At 46.2% G+C, this 17,242-nt stretch overlaps 1 protein-coding gene across 1 annotated transcript in view; it reads left to right on the forward strand.

Annotated features, from left to right (window-relative positions):
- xxylt1 (xyloside xylosyltransferase 1) overlaps positions 1-14,404 on the forward strand; it is a 44,321-nt gene extending 29,917 nt beyond the window's left edge. The window contains exon 4 of the mRNA XM_076278814.1: positions 10,746-14,404. Coding sequence (XP_076134929.1) covers positions 10,746-11,142 — 397 coding nt within the window. The 3' untranslated portion in view covers positions 11,143-14,404. The remainder of the gene's footprint in view (positions 1-10,745) is intronic.
- The last annotated feature ends 2,838 nt before the right edge of the window (positions 14,405-17,242 follow it).

Raw genomic sequence — 17,242 nt, forward strand, 5'->3', positions numbered from 1 at the left:
TTCATTTGATTTCATTTTCTTATTTTATCAACATATTACACACACACACACACACACACATATACATACATACATACACACACACACACACACACTCTGGCAGTATCCTCACATGCTTTGGATTTGTATGCAGGATGTGCTTTTGGCATGGGAGAGTGTTCTGCACTTCTGGTCCAATTTATTGCTAATGGATGGAGCGCCATTGCGAGGAGAACGGACTCGCCCGTGCCCAGCATGCTGCACACGTCCTCCCAATGAAAAGTTAATTATCGGAAAAGATGTCGAATCTCACCCAGCCTGCTGCCGCCTCATCAGTAGTTCACTACGGGGTGGTGTACACCCCCCCCCCCCCCCCCACACACCCCTCCCCCCGGTGTTACATAAGGGTCTGTGCTGGGAGCCAGGCACCTGATGGCTCACTCACAGGGGGCCGTCGAGAGACTCCTTGTGCGTCCCACAGCCATGGTCTGGCCAGTGTTGTCCGCATGTCCTCTTATCAGCGATGCCTGCTGACGTCGGACGAGCGCCCTGTTGAATGAAGTTAGCTAATCATCCCTGGAAAACACACACACACACACAGATCTGGCTGGGGCCTGTGAGATCAGATTGTTAGGAACACATTTCCGTTCATTTGCGAATTTTAGCTGATTGGCAGTTTCATGAGCACGCTCATTTTCTTTCTCTATGCCCAATTTTAGCCCTAGGTCTAGCCTGTGGGTAGCATGGCACTAGGTCACAGTGCCATGCTACCCACAGGCTGATTTTAAACTGTGTGTGCTTGTCATTGCGCTAAGTGGTGATTTCCGTGTGCCAAACATCTTTTACTGTTTAAAAAACCTGAAGAAAATATGAAGAGAAAATCAATATTTGTCATTTGTTAGTTTACTGTATATCCACTCCCCCCCCCCCCCCCCAGGTTCTGTAAAGACCAAAGATTCACAATGAGATCAGCCGAAACTACTTGAAACCAGTAAATTTGATTTCAACAAAATGTTCTAGGACAGGGGGGCTCAGACCGCTGTGACTGCTGGCAGCATACAGTTCTACACTAAAACTTTCCCTTGCAAGAAACCCCCGAAACTGTAGGACCTGATGAGCCAATTGGCAGGCTGTAGAAAGCCCGGGGACCAAATGAGGTAGCATGGTGGGTTGAGTTAACCAATCACCAGTTGATGTAAACCAGACAACCCAGACTGGGAGATAATCAAGTTTAAGGGGTATAGTAGCAAGACAAAAAGTATGCCAGAAATTTAAGTCATTGTTCGTCCATGAGTGAAGTGTTTGTGAAAATGAAAGTGCTTTATTTCACATTGAATTTATGTGTGTTATTTGAGATGACCGACATTTCAGAAATATGTTCAGGGAGTATTGATCTGAAAAACTAGCCCTATCACAATTTTGTACTCTTGAAAAAAGTTCCAGTCAGTCTTCAATTTCAACCTTTTCACTGAAAAGTATGAGGAGTGGATTGAAAGAGTAATCTGTGGGACATTGCTTAAAACTAGTTTAGCAAAGTTCAGTTTTCTCTTTTCTAATTTTTTTTTATTAAACATTACATGTCTATATATTATTATGCTGCCTAATAACATAATTCAGTATAAGTATATATACTCTTTTGATTCCATGAGGGAAATTTGGTCTCTGCATTTATCCCAATCCGTGAATTAGTGAAACACACACAGCACACAGTGTACACACAGTGAGGTGAAGCACACACTAATCCCGGCACAGTGAGCTGCCTGCATCAACAGCGGCGCTCGGGGAGCAGTGATGGGTTAGGTGCCTTGCTCAAGAGCACTTCAGCCGGGCCTACTGGTCGGGGTTTGAACCGGTGCTAACCAGTAGGCCACGGCTGCCACAATTCTGTTGGTGTTTTGAGCAATCAGTTTTTTTATAGTCTTAAAACCACTCAGGCTGATTGAATCGCTGCACAGCAGGGCTAAAAATACACTCCAGAACAGCTGTGAAAGGAACATGTGCCAATTGTTGGATGCTGTTCTGAGAGGTCTCTGGGGTTCTGTCTCCGGACTTGAAAGAAGTGAGAACACATTCCAGATCTAAGCAGTCAAAGCAAGAGGCTTTACCGGGCCGTAATGTAAAGTTACCGTGGCTCAGTGTGCATCGGTGTCATGTCACGTTTTTCAGAGATCCTCACATGGATCAGGGCTAAATATAATCACTGCGTCAGTTTTTGTGACTCTTTTGTGGTCTGAAAACACATTAAAGTCAGACACTGCCAGTATCTTACAGACCCCACCACCAGGCCTATTTTTCATGGGGAAATTTGTTTCTCATCAGTACAATGGAGAACATTGAAGTCCTTGCATTAGTAATGAAACTGTCAGGAGGCCACGTGGACATCACCAATCGCAGGTGACATGGTGAATGCTAATTGATGTGTTGAGTCAGGGAGACCCGTCTCTTTTTGTGTACAAGTGGGCTCTACATCCGGCGTGGCAGCTTGTTGAATTCTTTGCTTTTTGCACCTTAAATCACTCAGTAAAATACTGTTGATGAGCTTAGAATATTGGAAAATCATACAACTCTGCTAGCACATTGTCACGCCCGGGTCCAGTAATCATGGCCTGATAGGGATTTTAAGCTGTTATTTATGGGTAAATATTCCTCATCTAAACTTAACACTTCCAAAGTTTCCTCTTCCAAAGTTTGAGTATGCATTTGATTCATCTCTCCTTCCAGTGTGGAGCTTGACAGCAATTACAGACAGAAGCGATGACCGAGGAGTAGCTTCGGTGTGATATTCATTATAGCCTGATGCTGCTAAGTGTATTGCTTTTTCATTTATTTGCTAATGACGCCTGTTTACAAAGCCAGGATTAAATCAGGGTTATGTGAGGACGCACAGACAAGCATGAATTTACATATTCAGAAGCGAGATGCCTTTTTAAAATTGAATGGAACTTTTATGTTGGTGGAGTCGATGGATGCATATTTATGAAACCTGATGGCAGGAGAGGACTTTCTCCACACCCACCGGCTCAGTAGTGGATTTGTGTCGTAACTCAGAGAATGAGTGTCAAGGAACGAAAGGCCTCTGCCAGACATGATTGTGAAAGGGGAAGTGTCTGTCTCTGAACGCATTCTTCGTGCCCACTCGTGGGGTGTGGAAGTTGTGTACACACCCGATTGAGCTCAGTGTGTAATTGTAATGCTCTTGATTCAGTTGATTCAGATCATCAGTGTGTTTAGCAGATCGGAAGTGCCACTGATGAGCTCAGTCAGGTATGCAGAACAGGGTGAGCTGAGACATGTACTCAGGGGAGGGGGGGGGGGCTTTTTGGCAGAATCGAGAACCTCTTGGTGAAGTTCAGTTGGAATATTTTTTTAAGGTGTATACACAATATGCATTAAAGGCTTCTGTACTCTGTAGTGGGTTGGCCAACAAAATGGTGACTCATTATTTGAAAACGGTGGTACTGGAAGATGCATTATGCGCAGAATTATATGATTTAATGTGTGGTGAGGTAATGCAGGATGTGGTAAGATCTGGTATGATGGGACGAGACAGAACATTATAGCTGCTTTCAGACCTCTGTGTAAGTCCGCATGTTCTGCGGATGTCAAGCGGTTGGGCTGTATATCTGAACAACATAACCGGCCATTTGGAATTCCGAACTTAGCCGGCTGTTACACTACTCCCCTCCTAGTATTTCCGACGGACATTATGTAAATGAGCTTGTGTCTGAACGAAGCGAAGAACACGCAGAGATTCTGTTCATGTGCGTGTTCAACCACGTTCAACCTGTTTAACCACACACAGATTCTGTTAATGTGTCGGTCACACATATTATGACCGTGTAATGTCAGCATGTTAGCATTATATCTGAATCACCCGAAGGGTTGGACCTCCGTTTGACAAAGCTCCGCATATACTGCGGAGGATGTTTCTGAAAGAAGCTTTTGAGACAATTCTGATCTAATTCTAGTCTGCCTATATTCACGAAATCTATTACGTACAGTACAGTATTTTGTCTGTCTCTCTGTTTTGCACTCTGTCCATCTCTTCTGGTTTGTCTCTGCTTTTACTACTGCCATTCTCTAGCTCTGAATTTGAAGTTGCTGGATATAAAAAGAGCATAAAGAGCCTTTAATTCAGCTTTTTGCCTGTGCCTCAATCTGAGGACATGCCCCAGGGCATTCAATCAATCACACCCATTCAGGTAAAGTCCAGTAGCAGCAAAGCACTCTGGTTGTGGGTTTCCATGCCGTTTTTTCACTCCCTTAATTCCTCCCCTCCGATAGAGACAGATTTGTTTGGCGTCGGGGGATCATGCCCTGCATGCACAGGGAGCAATGCGGATGACTAATCCAGAGAGAAACGCAGCACAGATTGTCCTGTCGGCTGCACGTGAGTGAGTTATTATTTCAGAGAGGCACGGCTGGATGGGTGGCTGATGGCTGTCTGGTTGGCTGACTGACTGCGAGTGGCTGTGGCCTGGGCGTTTGGCTGCCTCTCCGACACACACAGGAAATAGCAATAGCAGATGAAGTTCTGTGCCTTGGCAGAATGATACTGAGACCAGACATATCCCCTCAAAAAATGAAGTGATTCAGGATGGCCTGAAGGTTAGAGACTTTGTTGAGGGGGAGTGGAGGGGTGTGGAGAGTACTCAGCAGACTGAATACTTTAGCAGTTCAGCCCAGGTCTTGTCGATGTGATGACTCAATCAGGTCTCCAAGTTGTTTTAGAGTATGGTTTGCCAAATCAGTTGGACTGTAGCTTATGAATCTTTGCTGTTATTATTCATAAGACAGAAGGGGGTTATTTATGTGTTGTGGTTAACACTGAATCGCCCATGAATAATCTTGTCAGCTTGGTACAGGCTAAGAAACTGTCTGGGTAAGCAGGAGGTGTGTGTCACATTATTACCATTTTTCTGAGACATGTGGGTATTGATGTGTTTTTTTTAGTCAGTACTCTTCATACATTTATCTTTGAGTCAGACCTGTAAGTCCAGGGCTCTGCTATGAAATATGCTAATGTTGAACTGTATATCTGTGCCTTCCATGTCTGCGATGGCTTATCACAGGCAACGCATTCCATATTTATCAGCGTGCACCGTTGTTGTTGTTGTTTCCATTTTCTGCACAGATAGGAATAGAGACAGCACATGTGGAATTCTCGATCTGCATTTATGGGCTTCGTTTTCACGTCATTGACAACAACAGGGGCACAGTTAGGTTTTTTGTGTGCCCCCGCTCCTGTTCGGTATTTGGTAGAACAACAGTCAGGTATTTGACATGAAGGGAGGGTTTTTGCGGAGAATGTTGTTCTGGTCGGGAAATTGCGAACATCTGTCCTGGCACATCAGCTGCGCTGCTATTTGACATGCGTGCCTGAGCATAGTCATTCGAAGATTTTTCTTAGAAATTTTCCTTTTCAGGTAGTTCTTCGAAAAAGAGTAGATACTTTATTGATCCCCAAGGGGAAATTAAATGTCTCAGTAGCATACAGACGTCACACAACATGCACTTACAGCAGAAAAAGTAATATAAGTATAAAAATGTCCACATAGTGTGCTTAAGGATGATCAAGCACGAGGCTCTTGCAATGATGGGGCAGGGACTGAGCCTGTAGTTGTTCGGTCCCATGCTTTATTATTTAATTTATTTGAGTTTATTCTCTCAGGATTTGACTGCCTCTTGGAGATCCAGAGGAGGGTGATTCCACAGAAGGTCAAGTGGATTGATCCTCTACAGTCAGAGGGATAAAGTACATGTAGGACATAGAAATAGATAGGCAGGCAAGCTACAGTAGAGGTGACAACACAATACACAATCAGTAAACAGGGCTGGCCCTACATTTAAAATTTTTTGATTGCATTTTCTTTGTTGTTCAGTTGTTCTTTGGTGAAATGTAGACACGAGCTGTGTCAAAGCAGTTATTGTCTCCTGTTTCTGCAAGTGTTTGTGTATGGGAATGTTCCCCAGTTTCAATTCTATTGTTTTGGCTCCGTTTCCAATTGGAGTTTCAAGCTTTGCTTCCCGAACTCCTTGTCCGACGTGAAATGTGCACTATGAAAAAAACTGCACTCAGACTGTCGTCCAACTACCCCCCCACCCCCACCCCCCATCCTCACTGACGAGCAGCACACGGAATGCACTAGACAAGGAATGCATGTCTGTGTGTGCTGTCTGTCTGTACAACTCTTCCAACTCCAACAGTCCCAACAATCCACCATTCACGCCCCCCCCCCCTTGCCTCCCCTCTCTCCCTCCCTGTGTGCTACAGAGGACAACGCTGGACGGGAGAAAAGGCTCTTTCCGTGTGTACACTGGACATACACCGCAGGCCCAGAGGAGCCATAACTCGTCCGCTCCGGGACTGGCTCTTATTTACCAGCACTCCGGCGCTCCGGCCTGGCCCATTGTGGCTCGCTCAGCACCCCTTGTCTTGGTCGTCGGCTGTTTGGACAGTTCCCCCCCAGCTGCCCTGGAGTGGCCACATCAGCGCATTCAGCGCTTTGTTCACTGCCAGGTTGGCGGGTTCCAATTGAAGGAAAGTGAGGGTGGGGTGTGTTTTTTAGGTGGGGTGTTGTTGGTGGGGTTGGTGTTGCAGCGAGGTCGGGAAAACATCTGTGTGACAGCTGGTGGCGAGAACGTATGGCCGAGTACATGTCGATGTGCACGTAGCGTAGCTCGGCGGCTCGGCTGCTGAGACGAGATGGTGATGACGCGATGGAGGGTCCGGGTCTCAGGGGGAAGAGGACATGACGACGGGGGTTGACCCTGACAAGTGTGTGCTTAGCAGGCTGCCTATTTATAGGGAGGCCAGGCTCTTTTAATGAAGGGAAATGAAAGTCACAGACAAAAGAAGGCTACTAGTCTTCAAAAGGCTCCAGCCACTGAAAGCATATGGGAGGAAACCCTCACTGTGCAATAGGACATACTGTATCACTCACTCAGTTTCTCACTCAGTCTCTCAGTATGACTCTTTGTCTCCTTTCATCTATCTCACTTTTGAATGCTCTTCCTCTAACTCTCTCTCTAATGCCCTCCCTTTCTCTCTCTCTATCTCTCTCTCTCTCTCTCTCTCTCTCTCTCTCTTTCTCCCTCTCGCTCTCTCTCTCACTTTTCTCTCTCTCACACACACACACACACACACACACACACACACACACACACACAATCCTTATCCTTACACTTTATAAAGTGATGTTGATTCATATGGAGGGTCTCTATAAGTGAATACCATCTGCATGAATTCTGCATGTCGTTTTGGCCGGAGGGCTGGAAATGGGTAATTGTGAGGGGTTCATTTTGGTGGAGCCATGGGCTGAGCCCAAGCTCCCTGACTAGCATTGGTGGAGGCAGCATGCAGCCTGCATTTCTGCAGAGCACCTTTAGATCTTGTGTCTGGCAGTTTGCCTCTTCTCCTTCATCTTTTACCGAGCAGGACGTGGTTGCATGAATATTTCACACCGCGAAGAGTTGTAATGGGCTGGCCTAAATATTCCAAGTTATTTCTGCTCGGAGATTAAGTTGTTTTTCCCCTATGTACCTCTTCCTCATGTGAATGCAAATGAAAATCCTCTCGGGCCTTGGCTTGCCAGCTCCTAAAGACCACCCCCCCAACGAAGACGACCTGGCCAAGAGCCTCCTCCCTCCTCCTCCACACACACACACACACACACACATACATACACTCTCCTGAGGCCTGATCTTGGATTGGCAGCCTCACAAACATTCAAAAAAACGAAATGTCAAACCATTCACACACCAAACTACAGTGTTCTGTCACAGCCACAGCCACATACTTTAGCATCTCTACCCCTCCAAATATGATGCATGTTTAGCAAAAAAACCTTATTGACAATTCGGAGTACAAGGCATGCTCAACATACAGTAATTGTCTAGCCAAATGTATAGTCTTGAAATAAATGTAATGTTATTTGGCACATCTTGAGTGAACACGTGCATGCACCTCTTGCATTGGAGGAAATGAATGATGTGGAATAATAAGTGAAAGAAGTAGGCAAGAACAGACTAGCATCAATATATTGCTCTTTTTTCCCGTATTTTTTTCAATTCATCCAGTTCATCAGAGGTTTAAGCAAAGAGAAATCCATCAGGCACAGTACTCTCACACTTAACTGCTGTCGCGGGCAGGTGATATGTGGTATTAGCTTTTCAATCTGGGAAAGACTTGAATACAATGCAGATCAATCAGTCATCAAGTCTAAAAGCCAATCTTTTGTTCCAAGATGATGACAATTTAATGAATGTGCACTGTTCTGCCATTTACAACTAGATTGGTGTCTCCGCATGTCCTTTGGGGTTTATTCAACTGATGTCAGCAGCTCACATTAAAAGTCTTTAGGCAGGCATTTCCTGAGGCTATGAGGGGGACAAACTAACATCTGATAAACCTGCTGTAGGATTTGCTTTTCTTTTGACTTTTCTTTTTCTTTTAACCTCTCTCTCTCAAATTCAAATTCAAAACGCTTTATTGGCATGACAATTCGTGAAGAAAGTGTTGCCAAAGCATATAGTGTCTAGCCTAGAAATCTAGACGCACCCTAGCGGCGGCAAATTAATTTGCTCAGCCTGTACGTCTAGTATCGAACCATAGGAATTTCTATTGGCTTAACACCGTGGATGTTCTCCAATCACAACGCTCTATTTCGTTAGAGAGTCTTAAGGCGGGCTTAACAGGATAACGACATCCTGCGACGGTGAACAACAAGGAAGGTGGCTATGGCGAACGAAGAGCGGTTGTTTGAATCGGCGTTGGCGTCAACTTTGGAGGAGTTGGACTTGTGCTTTTCTTTGAAAGTAGAGCAACACAATGCACTTAAGTCATTCCTTTCGAAGAAGGATGTATTTGCCGTTTTGCCGACCGGATACGGATATGGTCGTAGTGCTGGCCTATTGCATGCCTAGGCAGTTTGAAAGACAATTCTCTGCCCGCCCCTTGGATTAAGCAGGTGAATGATTCGATTCCAGACTATACATTTCAATGATATAGGATGGCCCGCCAGGCTATATAGTGTCTAGAACTCATCAAGACTAAATAACAGTCATAAAACAAAATCTGTGAATACATATATATGTATAGAAAAAAAACACACACACACACACACACACACACACACACACACACACGAATACACAAAACTCTCTCTGTCTTGTCTCTCTGTCTCTATCTTTTATCATCAGTCTAGGATCTCTCTGCTAGTGTCTCATTAATACTTCTGCCTGGAAAGATAAAGGATGTTTTCCTGTCCTCTCTGCACCTAACACAGTGGTGCCCAGTGCTCGGCCACCCTGGTGTCTCCCCCACACTCCCAGCAGGGAAGGCCAGTGGCGGCAGCCCTCATCGATGGCCGTGGCAGTGAATTCGGGCTACAGGGCTGCCTGTCTTTGCCTCCAGGTCAGCTCCAGCTGAGCAAACAGGCAGTTAGCCCTCCAGGTTCTCTGGTTCACATTCCAGTGGTTGTGTGTGGGGGGGAAAAAACACACCTCTGGCTCGAACTGAGCCTCAATTTATTTTTAATGAGCCACTTAGTCTGCTCTCGTTTTCTCACATTTTCAGTTTTTATCTCCTCAGTCTCTCTATATCTTAGAATCGACTACTACCATTATGTATTTTCTATGTAAAACATTACCCACCAGCCACTTCCCTTGACTGTGAAAAATATTAGCCTATATTAGCGGTGCTAGCATAGTGGCTAAAGAACTAGGCTAGTAAGCAGGAGCCAGAAAAGTTGACGTTTTAATTGCCGGCTGCCGCCCTTGTGTGAGCAAAGTTGTTCTGGGGAAACTGGCCCTTGTAAAAATTGACATATGCAGGTCATTTTGGATAAAAGCATCAGCCAATTGAACAAGTAAGTAAGTATATTAAGTTAACCACACAGCATTTCGTCACTATAGTGAATAATAGTGAATAGATAAATAGTGCGTATCTGTCTGGCCGTCTGTGTGTGTGTGTGTGTGTTTGTGTGTAAGCATGCACAGCGCAGGTTGCTGAGTTGGCTGTGGCCTCTGGTGCTCCATCTGGCTCCGGCTCTGCGGCTCTTCCTGTTTTGTGCATACCTTGGTTCTTTTCCCCGTGCCCCGGCCCGCGCTCCACGCAGATGCACAGCACAGCTCCAGCTCCAGCTCCAGCGCTGCCTCGGCCCCGTGGCCCCAGCTCTGTCTGGCCCGTGGCCCAGACCTGCGGCCCTGAATAAACATCACCCCACTCTCTCTCTCTCTCTCTCTCTCTCTCTCTCTCTCTCTCTCTCTCTCTCTCTCTCTCTCTCTCTCTCTCTCTCTCTCTCTCTCTCTCTCTTTCTCTGTGTGTGTCTCTCTGTCTCCGTCTCTTTTCTTCACTTTCTTTAAATTTTTCTCTTTTCCTTTTCATCAGTTTGTCTCACCCCGTTTGTGCTTTGGTTTAAACTTAATATCTTTCCTATGAGTTTGGACACACACACACACACACACACAGTTTTCGTTTCATGGCTGTTTGCATCCCTTAAGTGTCACACATTCCTCTGCATTGCTGTCTCGATCCCTCAGCTGTGCCCTGTTAGAGGGGAACTTTGTTTTCAACTCAGACGCCTCCTCCCACCGAGTGAACGAAAAATTACAGCACTTTTCTCTTGGATCAGTCATGTGCGTGTGTGCTTGCGTGCGTGCGTGTGTGTGTGTACAGTACACGCACGTATAAATGTTGCTTTTCTCTCCTTTGTCCTCCTGTCCTCCTAACTTCATCCCACATCTCTCCTGCGTCTCTCCCCTAGGCACACGTTCTGGCAGTACCGCAAGGAGAACCCCAAGTCCGGCGTGGGCGACCCTCCTCCCGATGGCCAGCCGGGCTTCAACAGCGGCGTAATGCTGCTGGACCTCGAGGCCATGCGGGCCTCGGCCCTCTACAACCGGCTGCTGGAGCCCGAGCGCGTGGCGCGCCTGGCCGAGCAGTACCACTTCCGCGGCCACCTGGGCGACCAGGACTTCTTCACCATGATCGGCATGGAGCACCCGCGGCTCTTCCACCCGCTGGCCTGCGGCTGGAACCGCCAGCTCTGCACCTGGTGGCGGGACCACGGCTACGGGGACGTCTTCCAGCTCTACTACCGCTGCCCGGGGCCCGTCTACATCTACCACGGCAACTGCAACACACCCATACCGGACGACTGAACGGCCCCGGGCGGACGTCAGGACGCCTCGGAGAAGACATCAGGACCAATCGTTAGCGTTGGGAGAATTTGGAACAAGCCTGAATGTGGTAGCGCCATTTAGAAAATGCCTAATGCAATACCAAATTAAGCACAAAAGAGGAGGAACTTTTGGTAAAATAAGTCCTTCGTGAGAGCAATGGACAAGGTACCTCACAAAATAGTTTTTTGGTGCCAACCTGTTTTGACAGGATCCAATTTGGCAACAGTGTATTACCTTAATAAGAAGGGCTATTCTGTGATTACTTACAGTAGATTCTGCCACTGGTACAAAAAAAGGGACAGCAGGGTCCAAGTTAAAGCAATGCATCTTTTTGCCATTGCATCATTTCAGAAATGTTTAGACAATGAACAAGCTATATTTTTTGCCAGAATGTCATATTTTGACAACAGTGTTCTAAATGTTGCTAAAATATTTGTAATTGTTTTCCATTGAATTGCTGATTGTGTAAATAGAGGTCTCTCTGTTGCCTCTCTGTTCTTTTTTTGTCATCGTTTTAGTTCTCACCCGTCTGGTTGTAATTGAATGGCTATGATTGAGTCATTAGTTTGTTTTCTGCAGTTTTCTGACCCTCCCGGAGTCCATCCCTTATCTGTGTGTTTCAGGAGGGAAGGCAGGCGGTAGACTACACTGGCCTCTCTGCTCCCCCTGTTAACCCCGTCACACCAGCACTGCCCCCTCCACTGAGCCACTCCGCTCCACTGACCACTGAGCCATGTGACTGGTTTGTCGTGGTAAAGATTGTTCCCTTTGATCCATCCACTATGATGACGTACGTGTGTGTGTGTGTGTGTGTGTGTGTGTGTGTGTGTGTACAATAGTAAACGATTGTAAAGATTGTTCCCTCTGATCTATCCACCATGATGACGTACATGTGTGTGTGTGTGTGTGTGTGTGTACAATAGTAAACGTCTAGTAAAAGTACAGGCTAGGAATGCAGAAGAGGAGGGAAAAAATGGGAGGTAGAGAAAGAGGGGATGGTGAGGGTGAAGGTGAAGGAACAGGAGGAGGGTACATGACAGCCGAACAGCAGCAGCAGCAGTGGAGAGGTGAGAGGAGTGAAGCGGAGCACTGCTCTCCCCCCACGCAGATATCCGCTCTGCCTTTGATGGCTCTGTTGTGTTGCTGGAGGACTCCCACACACGCGCTCTCACATATGCAGTTATATTCACATTCACTAACCTTTCTTTCTCCCTCTCTCTTTACATCCGCCTCTCTCTCGCTCTCTCTCTCTCTCTCTTTCTCTCACTCACTCTCTCTCTGACCTCTTTCTTCACCTCTACTTACCTGACCTCTCACTTCACCTCTTAAACTCTTTGCATTCTTAAGCGTGTGAATCTATGCAGAGCAGCAGCAGCAGGCATGTTCTGGCCGCCTGACTCCCTCATATCCTCTCGTATGGACGAGCTGCTGTGCGCACAGAGCTCCATTCCGCCTCGCTCTGACCTACTTTCGGGACTTTGACACCCTCAGCCACCCTGCGCCCGCTCGACTCCTCTCTGCTCTGCTCCTCTCCTCTCGGCTCGGCTCGCGGCCGCCTGCTCAAGGTCTCCTCCAGCGCTGCACGCTCACAGGGACGCTGAATGGGATTAACTCGCTGCTCGGTGGATGAATCGAGGGAGGCAGGCAGGCACTCTCAGCGGTTGGCCATCTGCAGGCAGAGGTTGGGGTGGGGTGTGGGGGGTTAATGTTTGCTGATTGGCAGATGCATGTAGCGTGAGTGTGTTCTGCTTGGAGACTAGGCCAAGGCACATTCTTGACTGCTGCAGAGAGTTCTAGCAGTTTTCAGGGGGTTGGGAGGAGGGGGGTCGGGGGGGTGAGTCCCCCCTCCTCCCCCACTCTCCCACCCCCCACTCTCCCACCCCTCCCCAACGCTGGTGTCTGACCCCCTGGGTGGTTCAGGCTCCCATCAGATCAGGAGGCCGATAATGGGCCGAGAGGCAGCGTGCTGGTTGTTTTGCTTGGCTGTTGGTGGGTCTCTTATCAAGGCACAGCATGGTCCTTGGCAAGCCCTAGTCTGTCTGCACTGCCCTCTTTGAAAGGACAGTGTGACTGGGTGCGAGGGAGCAGGGAAGGGAAGAAAGCCTCCCTTCTGTCTGACCCCCCCCCCCCCCTCACCCCCAGTGTTGTGATGTGTGGAGCGGTTGCCAGGCAGTGCAAGACCCAGACCCAGTTTCCTGAGGCCAGCGGCCTGAATGTGGACTCTGAGGGACGGGGTCAAATGAAAGTGTTATCGGAGGCAGCGAGACGGGGGTGAGTGTCGCTGTGCTGTCTGGCTCCGCCTCTGGCTCTGGTTCCGGTGAACCAGATCAGTCTGTCCCCCAGAGAGGTCCAATCAATACTTTAAGTTGGGTCGCCACTGTTGAATCTCTGTTCATGACTCAGACAGCTCTAGCTGAGAGAGATTATAAAGGAGATTGTTTTTCTAGCCCATAATATTTTCCTTTGTTTTTACGTTAGTTTTATCACTGGAAAATGTTTCCCTCTTTTTTTTTTCCTCACCTTTTATTTTCCGTTTGCGAAGAAATTGAATAACTGTGGTCCATTGCATTTTTTGTGATTGTCCAATGAAGTACTGCACTCGTTACTGTGCTGTCAGTTATATTATGTACGTTTGTGTCACTTTATTACGGCCAAAAAGTTGCCAAGCCCTGGTCCTCTACATTGAAGCAACAGCAATTAGAATTTCCATTTAGAATGACGAAGTTCGATCTATTAGTCCACTTGAAGTGTTGGAAAAGGTTACTGACTTGATGTACTGTGGTCTTAAAATCCAATCAATGAAGGCTAATCTGTCAAAAAGGGAAGCTGCAAATATGAATTTATAATATTTGTCTATTTAAAAAAAAAATGTATTTTATTATTTGCCAGTGTTGTTAGTTGTTTTGTTCTGTATCAGTGTTTTTACATTGTAAATCATAATATGAATAATATTTCAATCTTAACAGGACACTTGACCATGAGTACTACAACATACTCATTAATCTTACATGCATACAATCTGTATGTCTTTAACCTAACTGTTCTAGTTACATCACCAGTTGACACACTTCAGATGAGTGCAGGACAGGTGCTGTAAACAAATGTGTTCATTCCCAGGATAGCTCTGTGTTGAATTGTCTCTCTCTCTCTCTTGACCTACATCTGGTTGTTTGTTTGTATTTTATTTGTTGTCATTATCAAAATAAATTGAATCTATTTGTTCAATATGAGTGGTATGCACTTATGTCTTTATTTACCACTACCGTGGTAAGTGTTACTGAAGTGTACTTTGCACTCAGCAAATTGAGGAGGCTGTTCCTTTCTGTTTCCTTCCTTTCCTTTGTGCTCATTGGAAACTCTTAACATGTCATCTTCATTGGGAGGTTGCACTGCTGAACTCCACCGCTTCTCAGTTACTTGACCCAGTTCTGTCACTCTTGCCACCTTTCCCCTGTGTTTGTCTGTTTCACACGTACGCTCTCATCATGTTTTCACTCCACAGCAATCCTCTACTCGTAATAGTCTTCTTATGGCAATCTCTTTTTCTGAACCCTTTCCTGATGCTGGTATGAAGTGGTTTGCAGGACCATAGATTTCCCCATCCCGTGACTGAGGCTTATTCAACTAGATTATCCAATGAGCAGAGGCGATTGCTCTAAGACTACAGGGGAAGCTCAGCATCCTCTAAAATATCACAAAAAATCGCATCAAATAACACTATTACATTAGCTTCTAGCCTACTATTCCAACTACAACATGCTGCAAACATGTTCATCTTCATGGCTAGTTTGTTCAGCAATAAGGTTTTGCCGGTCTTTTATCGTGATTTCGCACCCGTAATACATTGCTGTGACGACACGATCCATCAAAAAAACATGCAAAAAACCCATAGACGCTCGGCTTCACTGGACTTTCAATGGCACTACAGAGTGGGCTGATCTCAGTGCAGAAAAGCTAGCTCTTTATTGGACAAGCGCCACAAAATCGTCATTTCCAGGGAAGCCCGGCGTCTCTGGGAGTGAATGGGACAGTGGGATGGCCTGGACGCCGAGCTTCTGTATGATGATTGGAGGAACCGTCATAGAGGCCGGACTCTTTTTGATTGACAGCATATGTCGCGATCTGACAGGAAGTGGTTCAAGTTCAAGGCAGGGATGCGTTAACGTTAGTGTTGGCAGGTGAAGTCGAGAGATAAGGCAAGTTGCAGCTCAAATTCTCATAATTTGGGAGCAATACAGTTTCTATTTGTCTTTGTAAATAGCATACTGTAAATAAAACCGTAATGTGGAGTTACAGAGTTTGTGACTTGCTTTTGTTGCAGTTGTGTATTTAGGCTAAGTTAGGTAGCGCGCTATATAACGGTGTAGGCTACATTATGCCATGTCTGCCATGCCTACTGTTTGGGATAATTTTTGCCTTCAAAGAACAATATAGCACCTTAATAATATTAATTTAATAATTTACAATTTTTATCAGAGCTTCCCCTGTCCCAAAGAGCAGCAATCGCCACTGCCAATGAGAATATTATACGTAAATGAGGGATTCAAAATGTTTTTCTAAAATTATTTGTGACTCCTTCAGCCTTTTAAAGCAGGTTTGGATCCTGCAGTCTTGTATATTAGATGCCGTAAAAATGACCATGGAGATGAGCGTTCAAGACTGTCAGACTGTCAATTGCGTAAACACTGTCCGCTTCGATTTGACGTAATTGAGAGGGTGCGATCTTCAGAGCCAGGCAGGTCATTTCCCCCTCATTTAACAACGCCCTGCTCTGCTCCTGTTCTGGAAGTGATCCTCTTACACTGCATGTGCTCCTGAGCCCAACACAGGCAGCGTCACTACCGAGTTTTTATAGACCCATAAACCCCTGAGTGGCCGCAGAAGGGCACCCCTCTGCCCACTCTGACGTCTGCAGGTGCCCACGCGGCACTGGCATTGATAATGTGGTGGTGTTGCCCTCTGCCCCGTGGATCTGTCATTACTAATCACACGCAAATGGAGGCAGACAAGTGGCTCCTTCTCCCCGTCAAGGATGGCTTTTTATGATGATGTGTATGTAAGTGACGGTGCTCTGTGCCGTCAGCAGCTTATGCTCAGAGAAAACTACAATACACTTTAAGTCTTCTTTTTTTGACTTGGTGTCATGAATATCCACATCCTGCCTTCACTCTGTATTTGTCAGCTCAAACAGGTTATGACTCACCCTTCTACTTATCGTGAGGAGGGGTGGCCTTTGGTGGAGGGCATTGGTCATTTCCAGAAGTGTGTCAAGTCGCAACGAATCAGCAACCACCTCCTCACAAAGAGGTCAGATCACTGTGTGGGACCTAGCTTTTATTTATTATTTTATTTTATTTTTTTTGTAGTTGTATTGTTATTTGGAAGTATATATTGGATTATTGAGAGGATACCACGGGTGTGCCATATACTTGGTCACAAGAGGAGACCATTTTTTACATGCAGTACAGGGCTAGCCTGGTTAACATGCAGACCTTTGTAATTGTAATTGAGAGTGGGTCTGGCAAAGGTTTATTGACTTAGCCTACGACTTCCAGCAAGGTCGTAACTAGCAGTGAAATTAAACTTAAATTGGTGCATTCAACTCTTACCAAATCGTTTCAGAAGTGCAGTAATCTCGTAAAAAAAGGTTTCAAATGCAGTTGTTTACTCAATTGCAGAGAAATACACGTCCATGCCAGATTAGCGGTTGTATTTGCTTGCACATGTTTTAGGGACATTGGAAAGCAAATCCCAAATTTGACAAAGGTTTGTATGGGTATTCTTGGGGTGTTGATGATGTTGGTGTAGAAGGCCTAGTTGCTGAGCTGCTTTTCACATACACATGTACCTGGATTCATCATCAGTGATGTTTTCTAGGGTCATCGGGTATTCTGGATCTTTCAACAATTATACACCCCTATCAGATGACCCAGCCAGGGTTGATCAGGCCCAAGCTTGTGTCCAGGCAGCACTACCCCACCCGAGGCTCTCCATTCCTGATCCACTGCGCTGTGCTGCCTCCGTGACTAACTTGATGGCCTTTTGCCTGCTGGCCTCTGCCTAACCCCTGTAAATATGC

This window comes from Alosa pseudoharengus, unplaced genomic scaffold (genome assembly GCF_046254945.1).
Source record: "Alosa pseudoharengus isolate Yale_2024_CS ecotype anadromous, Long Island Sound unplaced genomic scaffold, YU_APseudo_1.1 YU_APseudo_1.1_scf_11, whole genome shotgun sequence".
Taxonomy (NCBI): domain Eukaryota; kingdom Metazoa; phylum Chordata; class Actinopteri; order Clupeiformes; family Clupeidae; genus Alosa; species Alosa pseudoharengus.